The 20962-nt window shown below is 41.4% G+C and overlaps 1 protein-coding gene across 1 annotated transcript in view; it reads right to left on the bottom strand.

Annotated features, from left to right (window-relative positions):
- Positions 1 to 121: 121 nt before the first annotated feature.
- The window catches only part of kcnk13a (potassium channel, subfamily K, member 13a), a 53250-nt gene continuing 32409 nt past the window's right edge, over positions 122 to 20962 (bottom strand). Inside the window, exon 2 of the mRNA XM_028821804.2 lies at positions 122 to 1501. Coding sequence (XP_028677637.1) covers positions 609 to 1501 — 893 coding nt within the window. The 3' untranslated portion in view covers positions 122 to 608. The remainder of the gene's footprint in view (positions 1502 to 20962) is intronic.

Raw genomic sequence — 20962 nt, 5'->3', positions numbered from 1 at the left:
GTTCAGAAGACAAATAGAAGACCCCTGGAGCTATGAGGCAGCAATGCCAGCATGTCTTACGTGTTCATTTAATGGTCTTTATTTCCCTTAGATCATTATCCGAAAATGTAAACCTCTGAATAAAAAATAAACATATAGTGAGTCTTCAGGGCTCCCTAAATATCGTTGTGCTTTTCTGGTCATTTTCTCCGTGACTATGTGATCCTTAGAAATGAAGCATACAGTATGGTCTGTCAGTCTGACAGCAATAACACTCTGAGTGTCCACCACCCAACAGCTCTTAGCGTGTTTTTTGGATTTTTAGAAGCCAAATGAAGTCATTTGAATTGACGCTCCATCCACGGTGGGATTCTGCCTCTCACTGACTTTCCCACAGGCATGAACTGGATACACAGATTAGAAGATGGTTGTATTCTTTTGACTTTTGCCAGTTAAAATGTGTACTGGTGGAGGTTAACATGGAGAGTCATTAATCACGAGAAGCTCATTTATTTAAATCAAATATCAAACAGTACATTGCCATTGGAAGCTTCTAAATATCTCTAATGTGGCAACGGACTCGAAGTCCTTGGTGTTTGGCAATTAAAAATCCAAGAAGGCCTTCAGAGTCATCTGTCGACACTCGTCTCGGCAAGTCTGTTGTTCATAATTGCTAAGGCTCCCACTCCTCCTGAAAAGCCGTTGTGCCGAGCGCTGGAGCCAGACTGCCGCGGGTAGCCATTGGCTGCCTCAGATAGCTGCTTCTGCATGATGGCCAATGATACTTTATTGGCAGCCAGAAAGTCTTTCATCGAGATCATCTCGCCAGACATCCGGCGACCATCGGTCTCACTGTCATTGATCATATCAGTCTCGATGGAGATATTCCGTCTGCTTCGAATGTGTCCGGGCATCACCACGTTCCTCCGTGAGCGGAAAACCTTTTGCTGACAGTGATGGCAACAACAAAATTCTAACTTCTTTAAAATCCAGTTCAGAAGCTGCTTGATAACAATAGATATGACATTAAACAAGGAATAAATGCAACAGACCCCCATAAGGATGAACATGAAGTTCCCAAATCTATAGAGGCCTTGATTCTTGTAGTTCATATTTTGACTGCTCACCAGATCCCCAAATCCAATGGTGCTGAAGGCCACAAAGCAGAAGTAAAGAGAGTCAAAATAGCTCCATCCTTCTATGGTCATGTACATGGCCGAGGCGCAGCAGGAAATGAGAATGGCTGCCATGCACAAGATGAACATGACATAGTAGACTGAGGGCTTCCAGCCAGAAAGGCTGTCCACTTCTGAGTTGCTGGAGCTCCTCCGGTTGTCATAGGGCAGAACGCCTTTTCTCCTCCTTTGTCTCTCGTAGCAGGACTTGAGAATGTAAGCCAAGACTGTAATCAGTCTCTCCAGGAACAAGTTGAAGAACAAAATGGTGGCAGCGCATCCAATGAGACCATAAAATATCAAGAAGGTCTTCCCTCCAATGGTGGCAGGGGTGGTCATTCCAAAGCCTGCCAAAGAAACAAGAGCGAGAGGTTAAAGTAGGGGCTAAGGAAAGGATGAGCATTTTGAAACTTGAAAGGTTGACACTGTTTTGTTGGCTAAATAATCCTCGTTACTTTCTATAGCATCTTGTGCACTGGGTAGGAAAATGGAGAGTGTGAGGGATCACTGGAAAGAACCTACCTGCGCGATGAACATAAACTGCTGGCTGAACAACACCGTGAATATGGCACAGTCTGAAGGGGTTAGGCGAAGCCATGTTGGCATAAGTATCTTCTCTTGATCTCAGGTGTACCTCTGCCTGCATGCCACTGTGCCACCCCATGAGGCTCCAGCTGCTATGTCACTCTGGTCCATCACCTTACCTTGTAGACGGACTACAACATCCGAGCACTGTAGTAACAGCCGGAACTCGATGTTTGGTTTAATCGAGAATCTTCTACAGGGGCCATGATTTAGTCAAGTTGGAGACGGAAACCCTCACCCTAGCTAAGTACATTTTGTTAGTTATTTGAATCTGTCAGTTAACGGTGATACCAGAGTTGTCGGGATGGAGAGTCAAATTTTCTATAAGCAAACAATTAAAATGTGGTTTTATTTAAAAACGGTTATTTTCCACTTGAAAAATGGCACAGATTTTTATTTTAATGGTGCAAATGACATCTCTACCAACAGCATGTGAATTTCCCCTTGGGATTAATAAAGTATCTATCTATCTATCTATCTATCTATCTATCTATCTATCTATCTATCTATCTATCTATCTATCTATCTATCTATCTATCTATCTATCTATCTATCTATCTATCTATCTATCTATCTATCTATCTATCTATCTACGGTATCCTTCAATAAGGGCACGCACAAAAAGGCGAGCTTCAAAAGGGCGACCTCAATTGAGCGAATGTTTTAATATTCTTGCTTTCGCCTTTTTATACGTTCAATCATTGCCTTTATCTAATAAATTTTCTGTAATAATTTTGTTGTGTTTGCCTTTATTCGCTGCGCCCAATTGAGGTCGCCCTTTTGAAGCTCGCCTTTTTGTGCGCGCCCTTATTGAATAGAACCATCTATATACAGTCATGGCCGAAATTATCGGCACCCCTGGAATTTTCCCAGAAAATGCACCATTTCAGAAAATTATTGCAATTACAAATGTTTTGGTATACATGTTTATTTCCTTTATGTGCATTGGAACAACACAAAAAAACAGAAAAAAAGCCAAATCTGCCATCATGTCACACAGAACTCCAAAAATGGGCAGGACAAAATTATTGGCACCCTTTCAAAATTGTGGGTAAATCGTTTTATTTCAAGCATATGATGCTCGTTTGAACTTACCTGTGGCAAGAAACAGGTGCTGGCAATATAGCAATCACACCTGAAGCCAGTTAAAATGGAGAAGAGTTGACTCAACCTTTCTGTTGTGTGTGAGTGTGCCACACTAAGCATGGAGAACAGAAAGAAGAGCAGAGAATTGTCTGAGGACTTGAGAACAAAAATTGTGAAAAAATATCAACAATCTCAAGGCTACAAGTCCATCTCCAGAGATCTTCATGTTCCTTTGTCCACTGTGCGCAACATCATCAAGAAGTTCACAACACATAGCACTGTAGCTAATCTCCTTGGATGTGGACGGAACAGAAAAATTGATAAAAGACTGCAACGAAGGATAGTCCGAATGGTGGATAAACAGCCCCAATCAACTTCAAAACATATTCAAGCTGTTCTGCAGACTCAGGGTGCAACTATCCGTCGACATCTGAACAAAATGAAACGCTATGGCAGGAGAGCAAGGAGGACCCCACTGCTGACACAGAAACATAAAAAAGCCAGACTGGAGTTTGCCAAAATGTACCTGAGGAAGCCAAAATCCTTCTGGGCGAATGTCTTGTGGACAGATGAGACCAAGGTAGAGCTTTTTGGTAAAGCTCATCATTCTACTGTTTACAGAAAATGGAATGAGGCCTACAAAGAAAAGAACACAGCACCTACAGTCAAACATGGTGGAGGTTCTAAGATGTTTTGGGGATGTTTTGCTGCCTCTGGCACTGGAGGCCTTGACTGTGTGCAAGGCATCATGAAATCTGAAGACTACCAAAAGATATTGGGGCGCAATGTAGGGCCCAGTGTCAAAAAGCTGGGTCTGCGTCAGAGGTCATGGGTGTTCCAGCAGGACAATGACCCCAAACATACCTCTAAAAGCACTCAGAAATGGTTGAAGACAAAGCGCTGGAGAGTTCTGAAGTGGCCAGCAATGAGCACTTATTGAGAGCTCTCAAAATTGCTGTTGGGAGAAAGTGCCCTTCAAATCTGAGAGACCTTGAGCAGTTTGCAAAAGAAGAGTGGTCAGAAATTCCAGTTGAGAGGTGTAACAAGCTTGTTGATGGTTATAGGAAGCGCTTGATTTCAGTTATTTTTTCCAAAGGGCGTGCAACCAAATATTAAGTAGAGGGTGCCAATAATTTTGTCCGGCCTGATTTTGGAATTCTGTGTGACATGATGTCAGATTTGGCTTTTTTTCTCTGTTTTTTTGTGTTGTTCCAATGCACATAATGGAAATAAATGTGTATACCAAAACATGTGTAATTGCAACAATTTTCTGGGAGAAATGGTGCATTTTCAAGGAAAATTCCAGGGGTGCCGATAATTTTGGCCATGACTGTATCTAAAAGCAGCCAATATAAGTACAGAAAAACTTCCCTATCCATGGATTCCATTCCCACAGAATCGCTCATCCGTTATTACAAAAGTGTAACTCATTTAGCTTACCGGCGGTCTAATCACGCCTATTTGCAGCCATATGCAGCAGATTAAACAATTCCTAGAGGCCTCTCCCACAAGTCTTCAAACCGTGTGCCGTGTTCTTGCTTTGTTCAGTCCTGCTCTGATTATGCTGTTTTCTGGTATGGTTGCACCTCGCGGTGCGGTTTTGCTCTTTTTTCCTAAGAGATCATTTAAAGATGTGAAGGAGCTCATTCAAGACTTCACTACAGACTTCTGAGCAACAGCAAACAAGACGAAAGCGAGAGTATCCCGGCTGGAGTAGGGCAGGGCGGCCTCGCACAACTCACCATTTTCTTTTCCTCATCACGGGGCATTCTGAGTCATCTGGCAGAAAATGAAGCCCAGACAGTGGCTCAAAGAAAGAATGGGGCGAGCAGGCGAGATCATATCAAAAGTGCAGAAAAATCATTATTTATAATAACGTGATGGGCCAGCCATGCGTCTGAAGCACCGCAAATGAATTTAGATGTCACCACGAGTCACAACAACAGCGCTTTATTCTACCCAGAGATGAGCATCATCAAGAATGGAGTAAGTAAGCTGTTTCAACCTCCTGTGAAGCACATTATTTACTCCTTTGGTTAAAATTCTGTTTTACTGCTTGGACGGTGAATCTAACAGAAAGCGTTGCTATTTTCACTAAATGTACAGCAGCTCTGGGCACAGTTTATTTAAGAGCTTAATTTACTTTTTACAATGGAAGCTGCAGGGCCCATGGGTTTTATTGTGTCTTCGGCACCACAGACATAAAAGCCTGTTTTCTTCTTTTTCTGTGTTTGCTTGTGTATTCTGCACACAATGATAGATAGGCAGTGCCATATACCCTAGACAAAAGGCCTGACCTGTGCGCCGGGTAACTGGTTCAAATTCCACTGTTGTTCTCAATTTACAAACTCTTCATTGAGTCTGTGCGCAGCTGGCCCATACAGTTCATATCGACGATACACCTAAGTGCAAGTATCTCTTAATACAGTGGATTCACTGTCTGCACACTTTATTGTGTTGTAGGCTCCATTTTAAATGGATCAGTTTGCCATTTTTGTCCATCATTCTACACTCAATAAAAATATGTTTTCAGAAAGGTTTCCAAATTTATTAAAACTCGAAACCTGAACTCCCTCATTCATGGAAGTATTCAGACTTTTAATGCAGTACTTTGTGGAAGCCCCTTTGGCAGCAATTCCAGCTTCAAGTCTTCTTTGGAAAGTCTTTCCACACCTGAATTTGCGCAGTTTATCCCATTGTTCCTAGTACATCCTCTCAAGCTCCATTAGATTGGAAGGGAAGCGGCTGTGACCTGCCATGTTCTATGGGGTTTAGCTGGTCCACTCACGGACAGTCAGAGACTTGTCTCAAAGCCACTGCAGTGTTGTCTTGACTGTATGCTTTGTGTCATTGTCATGCTGATAGCTGAACTGTCACCCCTGTCTGAGGTTGCCTGTTTTCTTCAAGGACATCTCTGTATTTGACTGCATTCACCATTCCCTTAATTCTGACCAGTTTCCCTGTCCCTGCCGCTGAGAAGGACCTCCCATAGCATGACGCTGCCCTTACCGTGCTTCATTGTAGGGATTGTATTAGACAGATGATGAGCAGTGCCTGTCTGTAGAACAATAAGGAGCAGACTATATACCATGTTTGCCAGTTAATAATAAGCCTCTTGCTTGCTGGGAAACCTGTTGTACTACCCATGCATTAAAAGAACTGCACTTGGATGAGCGGCAAAGGTTTACTTCACAGAGACAGTTTTTATATAGTGAAAGCTAAAGTGCCTGCCTGAATATAACTAGCTCAAAAAGTCACAATGCTGCAAAAAGGACAATGAAATGAAGAAACCTTTGTTGTGATGTGAGATTTTTCATACAAGTTGATAAATATTGTGTATGTATTTGTAACTTAGGCAAAGCAATGTAATATTAGTGTTACATTAGTGAGTAGCATTCATGTTTACAACCCCTCTAGGACTGAGTCTCTTTGAACATTACGGCAGGATTTGGGGGAAGTTCCTGAAACAAGTTTGACAAGTGTTTCTCTGAAGTCTCTCAACTCCCACACAAAGCCAGGCTGCCTAACTGCCAAGCTTTACCTTAACATATGGTTTGGTGGGCAGGTGTGAAGATGTTCTACTCACTCCCCATTGGTCTGAAGTATGGCTGTTTGGGACTGGCTTGTATCAGAAGCCTTTAAATGCTATGACGCCCTGTTGGCTCTAGGGGTTGGACAGAGAATCTATAAATTTGCTCACCCCCTCACTCTCTCTCTCTTACCAAACTGATGAAAGACCATCTCACACACCATGAGCTGAAAAGGACAAAACAATGAAGAGCACAGCTCGGCAGCCATATTGAGACAGGCATGCGGCCTGTTCTGAAGAAAGTTGAGCACAAAATGATGCCTTAACTAGAGACATTTTTAAGTAACTAACAAGTCTGTGTGCCGCCTGAAACTACACATCAACATTTATCAGGTTGTATGGTTGCCAATATTCAAATGTACTTTGCATATTGTTATCATTTATGAATATGTTTAAATTGTAACTTAACTCCTGCTTGTCTTTTACTACATCTAATTACCTGAGGTTATAGATGCAGAAGGGAAGGTGGGAGAAATATATGATACAATACCTTATAAACAGTGGTAAGTCTGGGAGATGTGAGGCATTCTGACAAAGGCTACATATTAATAATACAAAAGGGGAAAGTAGAGTAATATATCTCTCTACCAAGACAAAACAACCTTCAAGCCTGCCTTTTGAGTTTGGGGCCAGACTACCTGGGGTGAGGCCTACTTCTGGGCAGACCAGTGAAGCCCTGATCTGAGTTTCTGTGTCATTTTGAGGCCTGTTTGCCCCTTATTTGTCCTTAATTCCTAATGCTCTTGTTTGAAGGTTCCGTTTCTGATCTGTGTGTTTTGGATTTGTTTGTTTTTAAGTTAACCTTTAAGGAAAAAAATGTTTTTCTCCTGCCATTTTTGATATAATTAGTTACATTAAAAAATGATAGTTATTCAAATATGAAGGAACTTTGCTGAGTTTTTAAGACAAAGATTTTTTTTAAGGGTAAGTTCATTTTTTTTCAAGTCGAAGTTATTTCTTCTTCATGGTATATATTGGTTTGTCAAATGAAACTGCCTTCTCAAGTGAAGCATTTTTGCAATATGTGTATAATCTCAAGACAAAAATCAATACTCAATGACATTTTTGGCTTGAAAAATGGATGTATTCAGTAAATTTGAAGGCTTTTCCTTATAAAGGGACTCTGGGATACTTCAGCTGTGTTATAGAGTGCAAGAGCGGGCTAGTTGTTTTTACAATATAGGAAATACTTTCAAACATAGTTTCTTGAGACAAAATAAAATATACTATGATTGTGAAGAAAATAACGTTGCCTTTAAAAAATTCCAAGCTTACACTTTAAGGTCTTTCCTTCTCTCCTTTTACTTTAAAAGCCTTTGCCTCCCGTGTAGGCCATAAGCCTGCCTTTTGAGTTTGGGACCAGGCTGCCTGAGGTGGTGTGGCCTGTCGTGCTGGGGCTGATCTGGGTGAAGCACCGGTCTTCGTTTTCTTTTCTGTGGTCTGAACCCTTCTATTTACATTTGTTTTGTCAAAGGCAGGTTAACATCAGGAGCGAAGTCTCAAAGCACAAATGAGCTAAGCGACCATTTGGGGCTCTGCCACCAGGTGGAGGCCCCCACTGAGATTGTTTCTGACGTATATATATTTATAATGTCCTGCTGCTGTTAGGTGGAGAGTTGGGTGCCTTCTACTCAGTCGTACATAGAACACAAATATTAATGTTAAGGAAAAAAGACTTGTGATTATTGTATATTAATGTATGCATAGTAAAATATCAGGTCTTAATGGGAGTTTTTCCTCTGTTTTATTTTTTCATCCATGTTAAGTACTTTAAGACCTTCTTGTTTATCTCTGCTACTAGTTTAGGTCCCAAAAACGGTGGAAACAGCTCAGCCTGAACTTCACCCCAGTCCACTGAGTGGCCACTTCACTCCCATGCCTACAGTCATTCAGCATTGAATGTGGAAGAAACCCCAAATGAATTGGGGGGGGGGGGGGGGGCAAATGGGGTTTAGGTAGAGGGTCCTCACTTGAAACCAAATGGAGATCAAGACACCCCATGACTTGTAGGTTAACACACCTTTGTGAAACTGTATTAGAAAGAAGATGATTGCTTATTTTATGTTGAGATGAGCTGATCATCTTAACTAGTGAAGGTAAGAAAGAGTTACAATCAGGGACCAAGCTGGGTGTCACTGTTCTGCTTCAGTTTGCAGCTTGGTCCTTCTTCAGGGTGGGATTGTGCACTTTTTATTTGGAAGCCCAGCCTAGACCTTCTTATTTCTCCACATAGATAAGCAAGCAGATCAAACTGTGAAAGGTATTTGTCCAAACCAAGTAACAATGGCACAAGTGGAATGCTTCTGTCATAAACTGTTACTTGTGGAAGTGCTGCATTGCCTTGCTTCACATAATGTACAAAGCACAGCATGTTAAAAATAGTTTGCTGACATTTACTGTAGGATCAAAGCATGCCAGATGAGTAATTGGTTTATTTTAAAATGAATTGAAAGCAAAATCACATCAGTTTCTGCCTGTATCCTTAAGCCTTGCTGTGGAGGTCATCATAGTACATCACTTTAACAACCCCGCACAAGAATTAATACTCCAACAGCGAGGCACCAAAGGCAGAGAGCTGGGTATGTGTGTCAATGTCTGGAAGACATCTTGGCATGGCTATGAGACGAGTGTGCAGACAAGACACCTGAAGCTCTTTTCATGTTTTTGACTATGTGCAGTTCACCTTCAATACGTCAGGTGTGTTTGTAAGCCCAAAGAAACTCAAGTTATCATAGGATTCTTTCGGCTTGTTTGATGAAAGAGAAGCATGTCAAAAATCTCTATAGCATGATCCAACAAGGCTGCCTTGTGACCCAGTGATGCAGAGCATGGTGACGGGTTCCTAAAAATAACCTCTTAAAAATATGTGTCATGGGTTTATATACATACTCGCTAGCCGCCTTAAGAACTCGAGGATAAATATTACCTGGTTCTGGTGATTTGCTTGATTTCAGCCTATTTAATCTGAACAGCACTTCTCTCTCTCTACAATTTCTAAATCAATCTGAACCTCCTTAGTAGTCCCATTTACTGTTGGGAGATTATCCACTTCCTCACTTGTGTGAGTTTAGAGCTTCTGCTATTTCACTCTCTGTATCTTTTAATTCTTCTTTACTATTCCTGATGCACTTCACCTCCTGCTTGACTGTGCTAAAATACTGAAAGAATCTCCTCTGGTCTTCTTTCATCTTATCTGCTATATTCCTCTCCAACTGTCTTTTAGACTTCCTAATATCCTTCTTAATGGTTGCCCTCATGTTCTCATAAGCCATACAATTCTCCTTGTAGTTATTAGTCTTGTACACCTTATACAGTTGTTGTTTTTTCCTTTGCGTCTTCTTTTTTTAACTCTTTATTAACCCACTGCAGAGTTGTTTAAATTTCCTATTAATTCCAAACTTAGGTCTGCACCTGTCCTGCATTACATGTAAAACATTTTTCACCTTGTTCCACTGCTCCTCGACTGTCTCCACATTTAAAAGCTTATCCCAGTCTATCGTCCTTAGACTTTGCTGCATCTGCTCAAAATTCGCCCTGCCAAAGTTCAACTTAACAATTTCAGCCTTTGCATCCACACTCTTACAAAACACTGAGAATTGTATTATATTATGGTCTCTTGACCCTAATGGTTCAATCACCTCTACACCCTCAATTCTGTACTGATTATTACAAAATACTAAATCCAGACAGGCTTCACCCCGTGTTGGTACTTTAACATACTCTGTTAAAAAACAGTCACTGATTATTTCTAAAAACTCCTGCTCTTGTGCTCCGCTATTTGCCAGGTTATTCCAGTTAATATTCAGATAAGTAAAGTCCCCCATGACTATAATATCCCCCTGTTAAGTTGCCTTTTTAATATTGATAAAAAGATAAGTGTTAAAATTACTGTCTGTGTTTGGTGGTCTATAACACAATCCTAAAATGAGGCCTCTGTCCCTAATGCTTTCCAGACAAATCCAGACGTCCTCACTAAGATGGGGTTCATCTTCCAACTGAAGAGGACTTGCATTTAAATTCTATTTGACATAAAATGCAACCACCACCTTCTTTTTTGTTCTGTCTATCCTAAAAATGTGTAATCATCTTTGTTATACCAATCCACTTCTCTGTTTTCTTGTCTTGCGTCTTTGATATTTGTTGTTTGCTCAATTTTCCTAATGGTTTTATTGTTGTGTTTTTTTTTCTGTAATGCCTTGGACATTACTATATTTCTTTTGATTGATAACATTTTGAATACCTGTCATTAGGTCCTCATCCTGAGTTGCTAGGGGCATGGCCTCAGAGGTCATGACCTGTTTGTAATCAGTGTGATGAGATAATAGGTCAGTTGGGCATTCTATTTCTTATCTGATCTGTGGATACCAAAAAACTTCAAAGACCTTTGCTAATATTCTTCTTGGGAGTTTTGTTTGGTTTTGACCTCTTTGCTTGTACCTTTTAACCGTGAATTTTGTCTCACACTTTGGCTTTGTTTGCTATTTTTGATTTTCAGCTTTGATCCTTTTTGCTGTCTTTATGCGCATATCCTGGTTTTTGATCTCAGGAAGCTGTTTAAGGATTGCATCTTATGAATTGTGGATTTGGACTTGTTTGCCATCAGAGTGCCCCTTAGGCAGTCCTTTTTTGCCTATTTTCGCCCGTTTGAGCATTTTGCTTATATTTAACTATGGTTTACATTAAATCATTTAACTTGTAAAGATTTATTATTTGCCTTTAATAGTACACAAGCCAAAGGGTTGCAGTCATCTCTCCTCTTGTGGGGCTCTTGATATATTTTGGGACACTTCTAGTAATTTAAGCCAGCTATGCTGGGACCACCAGTCAGAAGTTGGAGTAAGCTAGATTGGGGTGGGCTTCTTCGGGGCAGGATGGTGATGGTCCTGGCTTGCCTTTTCTAGAGCGTTTTGTGATTTTCTAATGGTAATAGTATGATCCAGCTCCCCCCAAAACTCCAAACTGGACTAAGCAGGACTGAGCACAAAGTGCCAATGAACCAACTGCATACAATTAGCTCATTTTCTTAACCTGCATGTGTCAGTGCAGTGACCTGGAATGTGTGATTTTTTTTTCATATCCAGTATACTCCATTTTATATCATTTATCTGCTAACTTATTCGGGCAGGTGACAAAAAGACAATTTGCAGCCTGAATGTGCAGAATGTGCCCTCGTTTTAAATGATGAGAACCAGCTCCAGGAAGGACCAGGCCTCTACTAAGCAAATGCATTCCCAGACTCAAAGGGCACGACTTGCAAGCTAATGGAACTCTATTTCTTTAGTACATCTAATCAACAGGTTCAGAATTTGCAAAGGACCTCTGCCTTTGGCTCAGGGGACTCTGATGCATACAAAGCAGCCAGATACGACCTCCGGAGGTCCATCAAGAAGGCCAAACGGGACTACAGGGACAAAGTGGAGTCAAGCTACCACAGCTCTGACACCAAGCGCCTGTGGAATGGACTGCGCTGCATCACTGACTATAAAAAGAAAAACACAGTCAGTGTTCAGCCCATTGCATGTCTTGCAGAGGAGCTCAACACTTTCTATGCTCATTTTGATGCAGCCAACAAAGAACAGGTGCTATATCCTCAAGGGGGCAGTGAGTCTGTCACTCTGATCCTTGAAACGTCTGATGTGAGAAGGTCCTTCAAAAAGGTCAATCCTCGCAAAGCTCCGGGACCAGATGGCATCCCTGGCCATGCCGTCAGGGCGTGTGCTGACCAGCTAGCAGGTGTGTTCACCAATATCATCAATCTCTCCCTGAGGCAGTCAGTGGTCCCCACTTCCTTCAAGGCATCCACCATCATTTCCTGTCCCAAAGAAACTGGTGGTCTCCTGTCTGAATGACTATCGCCTGGTTGCACTGACATCGGTCATTATGAAGTGCTTCGAGCAACTGGTCAAAGGTTACATCTGCTCCTCCCTCCCCGACATGCTGGATCCTCTCCAATTTGCTTACAGAGCAAACAGATCTACAGAGGATGCCATTGCGCTAACAATAAACACTGCCCTCACCCACCTGGAAAGAGGAAATACATATGTAAGAATGCTGTTCATAGATTACAGCTCGGCATTCAACACCATCATCCCCTCAAAACTCATCTTGAAGCTTGACGACCAACTGCAGATGGATTTTCTCTTTCCTCACAAACAGGCCCCAGGTGGTGAGAGTCGGCAAACACTCGTCCTCATCACTCATTTTAAACACAGGAGCGCCGCAGGGCTGTGTGCTTAGCCCCCTCTTGTATTCCTTGTTCACCCACGACTGTGTTGCAAAACACGACACAAACACCATCATCAAGTTTGCAGACAACACAACCATCATAGGCCTTATCACTGACAACGATGAGATGGCCTACAGAGAGGAGGTGCTGGCGCTGAGTAATTGGTGCCTGGATAACAACTTGTCTCTTAACGTCAGCAAAACCAAGGAGATGATTGTGGACAATCGGAAACAACAAGGCAGAGAACATGAGGCCATCTACATCAGCGGCGTAGAAGTTGAAAGGGTTAACAGCTTCAAGTTCCTCGGAGTAAACATCACCGAGGACCTCTTGTGGACCCTTCACATAGACACTGTGGTTAAGAAAGCTCGCCAGCGGCTCTACTTCCTGAGGAGGCTGAGGAGGTTTGGCATGAATGCCAACATCACCTCAAACTTTTACAGGAGTGTGGTCGAGAGGGTATGGGAGCTGCTCTGGCAGCAGCCGGAAATCACTACAGAGAGTGGTGAAGGCAGCAGAGCACATCATGGGCAAGAGTCTCCCTGCCATCGAAGACATTTACCTCCATCGGTGCTTGCGTAAGACAAGCAGCATCATAAAGGACCACAGCCATCCATCACACCAGCTGTTCTCCTTGTTACCATCTGGCAGACGATACAGGAGTCTGGCTGCTCGGACTACAAGACTTAAGAACAGTTTTTACCACCAGGCCATTCGACTCCTCAACAGCAACAGCTGAACACTTACACACACTTACATTACATCTACATTGCATTACATCTACATTGCACTACTCACACACAAACTGTACCTGCACACACTCTGAATACTGACTGGAACATGCATCTGTACTTTATGGAATATGCATCTGTACTTATAAAACATTATCTGTGCAATAACTGTCATTTGTACTTGCTGCTCATTCAACTCATATTGCTCTATAACTTCTTTTAAAACGTACACATTTTATTTTATATGGCTTGTCTATTTTTAACTTGTAATTTTTTTTTTATTATTTTTTTAGCTTTATTGGATCTAGGCAGAGTGACTTGTTTTTCTCGTCATACACATTTAATTGTATGTTGATCCTGTGTTAACCTATATATGACAAATAAACCTAAACCTAAACCAATGCTAATAAAATGGGTTTCCTTCCTCCAACTAAACAGCAAAATACAGAAATAAAGGTGTCAGTAAAAAATATCAGAAAGTGAGCGCAATCGTTGTGTCACATGTACAGAATACGGTGAAGTCCTGTCTATAATGGAGTACCCGGTTAGGCCACTCAAGTGTATTACCAGCAATCGATTAGATGAACTATTCACTCACCACTTGCACAACGGAGGCAGAAAGTATTGTGATTTTTAGACCCGATGCCTTTGATAAGTTATTCAGTGACTTGTGAGGTAGCTGCCCAGATGAACGTTAGGAAAATCATTTCCAGTTGAGTTCCCATAATGAATGAGCACTGCCGAAGAGAAGTAAAAATTAAGACACATTTTCAAAACTGCATGACATGTCTCTGAAGGGTCAAGATCAAGAGCTTTTGTCACATTGTTTTTAAATGTGATTATTCCTTACACTCCACTGTAGATGTTGTAATTGGAAAGCTGCTGTTTTCTGGGTTTCATCGTGACAGCTAACAGAGGTGCATGTGCATGTTGTCAGCAGGTGTGTGCCACCACAGTGGCCATTGTGACGCAAGAGGACTTGAAGCAGGTTCCGAACGTCAACTTACTTGACTGAACTGGAGAGCCAGGCTCCATCCGTGTGACGTTTCTTTTTGTATCTTACTTCATCCCCCTCTTTATATGTACTTTGAGCTTTCTTTATTGTTCTTTTTTTTTTAGTGGTCAGGAGGAACAAGTTTATGTCATGACTCAGCCAGGGTTCAAATTCTTGTTTTATGTTGTCTTTGTTCATGTTTGGTTCTTTTCTATGAATTCAGTTTACTTGTGTTTATTTACCATTGCTTGTGTTCAAGTTTCAATGCCTTGGCTACAGTATGTTCCATGTGATTTGTGGGTGGTCTTCCAGGGAGCAGGGCCACCTGCCAATCACTGCCCTCCATCCTGGATATTGGAGTCTCCCATAGTGGCTGCTGGTCCAGTTTGAATGTGCTAGAAAGTTTGATTGAGTTCTTGTGCTTTTTCTGTACGTGTGCTTTATGATGGCTCTGGATTTTTGACATCTGTGCTGTTTATTTTGACTGGGATCTCTGCTCTGGGACTGGGTTTGCCATGGATTGCCTTGTGTTTTTAGGCAACTCCATTTTGCCATTGTGCTTTAAGGAGCTTAACTGTGTAACAAAGCATTTTTGTGAAGAATAAAATCTTGCATAGATAGCTAAAATGGGTGGCACGGTGGCGAAGTGGTAGCACTGCTGCCCCGCAGTAAGGAGACCTAGGTTCACTTCTCGGGTCCTCCCTGTGTGGAGTTTACATGTTCTCCCTGTGTCTGCGTTGGTTTCCTCCCACAGTCCAAAAACATGCAGGTTAGGTGCATTGGCGATCCTAAATTGTCTGTGGTGTATGTGTGTGTGTGTGTCCTGCGGTGGGCTGGCACTCTGCCAGCCTTGTGCCCTGTGCTGGCTGGGATTGGCTCCAGCAGACCCCCGTGACCCTGTGTTAGGATACAGTGGGTTGGGAAATGATATATAGCTAAAATGGGACTGCTGTGCTAAGGTGAAGTTATCTGGAAATTAAACTGATCAATGGCCAAGTGTCGAAACAGAAAGCTGGGCTGAATACATCTATCTGTCTATTAGTCAGCCAAGCCTGAAGTTTGAGAAGCACCAGGGTGCCTTCAAAGTGCCTTCAAAGTAGTCCTCATAATACTCTGCTGCAGGGAAACAGAAAAGGACTAATTAGGCTTTAATAAATGAGCTTTGATGGAGGAAATTGACATTATTTTTTTTTTACTTCCTTGTGTTTTTACAGGAGTACATTCTCATTATCATCTAATTAGCCTCTGGTTATAAATAATTATAATTAAGTGAAAGACCTTGCTTGGCAAACCTTGCATTTTATCAAATTGTTTGGGAAGTAAATAAGCAAGTTGATTCACCGTGTGTTAGAAACAGATGAAAAACAGTCATAAAAATTGTATAAATAAGCCCATTAAACTTGTTTGATTCTATGGAGCTTATGTAATGTAATTCTCAAGTAATGTCCTCAGTAGAACTGTGGAGGGAATATTCTGACCTGGACACCCACCAATGGGATCTATCTATCTATCTATCTATCTATCTATCTATCTATCTATCTATCTATCTATCTATCTATCTATCTATCTATCTATCATATAGTGTGTCACCAGTAGGGGGCACCACTGAGCCCCCAAATCCCAGACACACGAGACCCAACACAATTCTGGGCTTAATAAACAGATTGTTAATCCACAAAGTTCAAATATGACAATTATTACAGCCAATATACAGATCTGAACACTCGCTCACTCTCTCTTTTCTCTCTCCTCCTCTTCTCCAGTGAGTTTTGTTCACTGCCTCCCGACTTTGACTACATCAGGTATGACAGAGGGCTCCTTTTAAGTTGCACCCAGGAGTACTTCTGGTGGCATATTGTGGCTTGTTGGAAGCACTTCTGAGTCAAACAGAAACCAGGGAGGTCCTCCCCCAGCAGCACCCTCTACTGTCACCCAAGGGCCCCAAGAGGGATGCATTTCTGGACTTTGTGGGTGTCCAAACTGGGACAATCTGAGAGGAACACTGCCACCTATTCATTTGGGGGATGAACTGCTCCCAGCTTCCAGCTCTCATCTGTTCATTCTTCTTTCCATGACAAAAATTATAAGATGTCCCGGCCAGGTAGTGTATGTAATCTGGCAATCCTACCATTATTGCTTTTTGGGCAGACAAGAAATCCTTCTCCAATCCCTGTCCATCCTCCTGAGCATCTATCTATCTATCTATCTATCTATCTATCTATCTATCTATCTATCTATCTATCTATCTATCTATCTGTCTGTCTGTCTGTCTGTCTGTCTGTCTGTCTGTCTGTCTGTCTGTCTGTCTGTCTGTCTGTCTATCTATCTATCTATCTATCTATCTATGGTCTTTGCTTTGGTTAATAACTACATCTCTTCCTCCATTCCATTTTACCATTCTCCTGTGCTGACTCTTAATTCAACATAACTTAAACTTCCAACACTTTTGCTCTTTTTTGATTTTGAGTTGCCATCCCTGGTTTGTTTGTTTCCACAGCGTTTGACCGTTGCTTTGTCTGATTGTGTCTCTGTTCTCATGAACCTTTTCCTGGTTTCCTTATTTTCTCACAACAGTTCTTGGGTATGTTCAGCACTTTGACCTTAACCCTTTACTCAGTCAATGCTCTTCTTAGCTTCTTAACGTATTTCAGCTCCTGATACAGTTATTCCACTAAGTAAGTCAATTTCTCTCTTTCTAACGAAGACGTCACAAGTGCTGTATGCTACTGAACATTTTGGCACATAAATAAGGCAGATTTGCAGGAAGATCTCAATAGGTGAGTGTCAGGTGAGGCCATTGGGGGGCTCTTACCCTGTGATCTTTATATGGATCCCAATCACCCCAGTTCTGTATATATGGATGAAATGAAAAATAGAAGTCCTGACTTTCTACATTCATAAAAGATCCCTGAGCATCTTTCTAAAAGTGTATGGTGTTTCCCAATGTCCTGGGTACATTGCTTACCACAGCTTTGGCCATTCTTGCCCCCTAATCATCCCCTGTCACTTATTGGCTATTTCTCTCACCCCTTCACAAGCTAACGTGTGATGAGCGTACTGGCGCAAGAATGGCTGCCGTCAGGTCATCCAGTGATACTGGTTGGAGTTTGAGGTCCTGACTTAGTTGGACTTCTGTTGGCTCCCTCACTTCACATTTCATTTCTGTTTGGGTGCCATTTAAGGAAAGAAGTGAAGCAATTCAAAGGAACAATGAAGAAATTCTGGGGAACAAATCTTAAAAACCAAGTCAATTAAAATGAAAGAAAAAGGAGTTAATTAGCAGCAAAAACTGGCCACCAATTAAGAAAAGGGTTAGAATGAAAACCTGCAGCCACTGTGGCCTTCCAGGACCAGAGTTTGAGACTACCGAAATACCTGTAGCCTGCAATTGTAGCTCTGGGTCCCCCTGTAGAAGGAAGTTTTAGATCATCACAATATTAGCACTGAAACAAATTTGTGGTGTACATTGTCTTCCTCCTCACCTTACTGAACAGTGCCAAACACGGGTACCTCAAAGATCTCGAAGCACACAGTTGTTACCACATGTGGAAGACCCTGTTCATGTTGAATGACCACCATGAGCACCATATGTGTTAACGTTGGGTTACCATAGCTGTGTTTTACCAGAGACACAAACAACAGGAATTCTGTTCTAAGTTTGGTCAAAACTGAAGCACAGAGAATGATGACTAGCAGGAAAAAATAAAGGCTGATATCAGACCACCAGCAGACCATCACTCTACATAATATTAAAATTAAACAAACGCCTGCACCCTGAGACCCAATGATACAAATGTGAAAGTCATGGCAAAAGTGACAGAATGTGCCTTTTATGGCCCATTTATGTAAAACATTTAATTGATTTGAAAACTTCAGTCCAATGAATACGAAGGAAATCCTTCAAGGATACAATCAGTGCTATATCTCATACATTTACATTAATTCCCTTCAAAATAATCTCCTGGAGATTTTCCTGGAGTGCCAGATATTCATTTTTTAAATAATAAATGCTTATATTTGTATGACATTTTGTTCAGACAAACAAGTTGAACTGAATTTACAGGACACTTGCAGGGGCAATTGACATCAAAGCATCTTCTCTTCCTGAATTGTACCAGTAATCAATCTGTTTCAATGGTTTACAACATAATTGAAGTGGAAACCTAGCAGAAGAGTTTGTTTTTTTTTTTTTTTAAACTTAAGATCAGGAAACAGATATGAAGCCTCAGGCTGTACTGATTATTTTAAAACTTGGGAAATGGAGACACATAAAAAGATCAAAAACTTTGAGCAAAGTCCTCCATCATACGGCCAATCAAATGTGTGTAATAGCACACGTCCCAAAGACCCATATGGAATTTTAACATAAATATGGCTTATCTGATGGACTGAAAACAGCAATGACAAAAAGGACAACAGGAGAGGGAAAAGTGACATCAGATGAGGAAAGTTAGACACGTGTGACTCTCACTAAACCAGGAGACGTCTAGGACGATGTCCGATCCTTGGCGTTTTCCATAAGCTTTTTCTTTTTCCCCTTAGATAGATAGATAGATACTTTATTAATCCCATCTATCTATCTATCTATCTATCTATCTATCTATCTATCTATCTATCTATCTATCTATCTATCTATCTATCTATCTATCTATCTATCTATCTATCTATCTATCTATCTATCTATCTAAGACTATATCCAGACTCTTACTAAAAATTTTATTTTCTCTCATATCTTGTTCTGTTTGGTATTATTATTCGTGAATAAATACCACTTTGCTTTAACATTTTCTGTACTTTGTTCTTGTATCTGGAGTGATTAACATAATAAATTGATAATTAAGACACCTGATTGAGGAGTTTCGCCACGTTATTTGCTCACAAGGTTATTAAGGCTAAGAGGTTGCTCCTCAAAAGAAATGACAACTGCAGTAACAGTAGGGCATATTGTTGGGTTGGTAAGTGGCATAACCAAAAGAGTTGCGCCTTCAATTGTGTCGCAATGACACTGGAATCTTTGTCAGTGCCAGTGGTAGTAAGTTCTTAAGTAGCGACTCCTACAGAATATTGTGAGGTCAGGAGGTGATGTAAGTAATGGCTGTCGCTGCTTTGTGGAGTTTCCTCCTGACTAGGAAGTACAGAGTCCTGACATCGGGACATTGGGTCCTGCATTAAAGGAGCCGTCTTAGGTTCCTTTGGAGTGTTGGAGTTGGGAAGATGAGAACAAAATTTGCCTGGAGGAGAGTGGAAGGACAAAACGATTAGGATTTGTAATTGTGATTGTGCTAATTGGTATGGTATTTTTGTTAATAAAAAGGTCGATATTTGAACCTGAGAATGTGGTTAGTGTAACTGTTTCTGAGGTTTGGAGGTCTGTGACACCCCCTAATGGCCACAAAGCTTTGGAATTGAAGATTCGCTCCTTCTCCCCATTCACTGGTCAAGAGTCCTGTCTTCAGAAGGTCAGCCTTACGTGAATGTGTTTCCTGTTTATGACATGCTCTGATTTTTCTGGAAGTTTCTATTTGAGCACACCATTTGCATGTTATGAGTGGTTGACTGCTAATCGACATGGCGATTATGTGACACAAGTGACAATGGGTTCTAAAAGTCAAGATCACAACAGTTAAGTCCTTCAGGATATGAGTTCACAGAATTATCAATTCATTATTAAACCTTCAAGTATACGTTATGGATATCTCTAATCAGTTACACTCACGCACCATGGAGTACATCATCACTGACTGCATAACATCCTGGTATGCCACCTACTCAGCCCAGGACTGCAAAGCACTGCAGAAGGTGATAAGGTTGGCTCAGAATCAAACTGGCACCCAGTTCCTTCTCTCAAAGACAAATTCAACACACACTGCCTGCACAGACAGACCGTGGCCATCCTGAACAGTCACTTTTCTCCCACCTCCATTGTGTGGAACACAAAATGGCCAAAGACCTCTAAATATAACCAGAAAGCAGGCCAGAATCCTAACTACCCCACAGCAGACACAGTGCCACTAGGACGTTCAAGGGTATCTCATATAGAACAAACACCTGTTGGTATGAGTTAACCGAAGTGTCAGACTATGGAGACCCCACTAATCAAAGGTAGGATATAGCAAGTATTAAATCAATAACATAGAAAAAATGAATATTAATAACTCCTTAATTAATATCAACCAACCAAATTCACAGCACCCCAAAGCACATACAATGAACCACCAGGGGCCTCATGCATAACGCCATGCGTAGAATTCACACTATAACATGGCGTAAGGACAAAAGCGGAAATGTGCGTACGCACAAAAAAATCCAGATTTATAAATCTGTGTGTTCGCCAACTTCCACGTTCTTCCGCTCCATAAATCCCAGTCAGCGTGAAAAGTAACGCACATGCAAGCATCTGCTGCCCCACCCAAACTCGTCCCAGAATTGTGCCTCTTTCAATATGTAAATCAATATAAATAGCAAATTATAAAATCTTACTATTTGTTGGTTTAAACTGTGGTATAAACAACAAAAGGAAGTTGATCGAGTGACATAGCTTGTTGGAGAAACTCGAAAGCTCAAGTTCACAAAGTCGCACAGTGCCCGAAATAAAAA

Source organism: Erpetoichthys calabaricus, chromosome 16 (assembly GCF_900747795.2).
Source record: "Erpetoichthys calabaricus chromosome 16, fErpCal1.3, whole genome shotgun sequence".
Taxonomy (NCBI): domain Eukaryota; kingdom Metazoa; phylum Chordata; class Cladistia; order Polypteriformes; family Polypteridae; genus Erpetoichthys; species Erpetoichthys calabaricus.
This window is presented reverse-complemented; position numbering and strand designations above follow the sequence as displayed.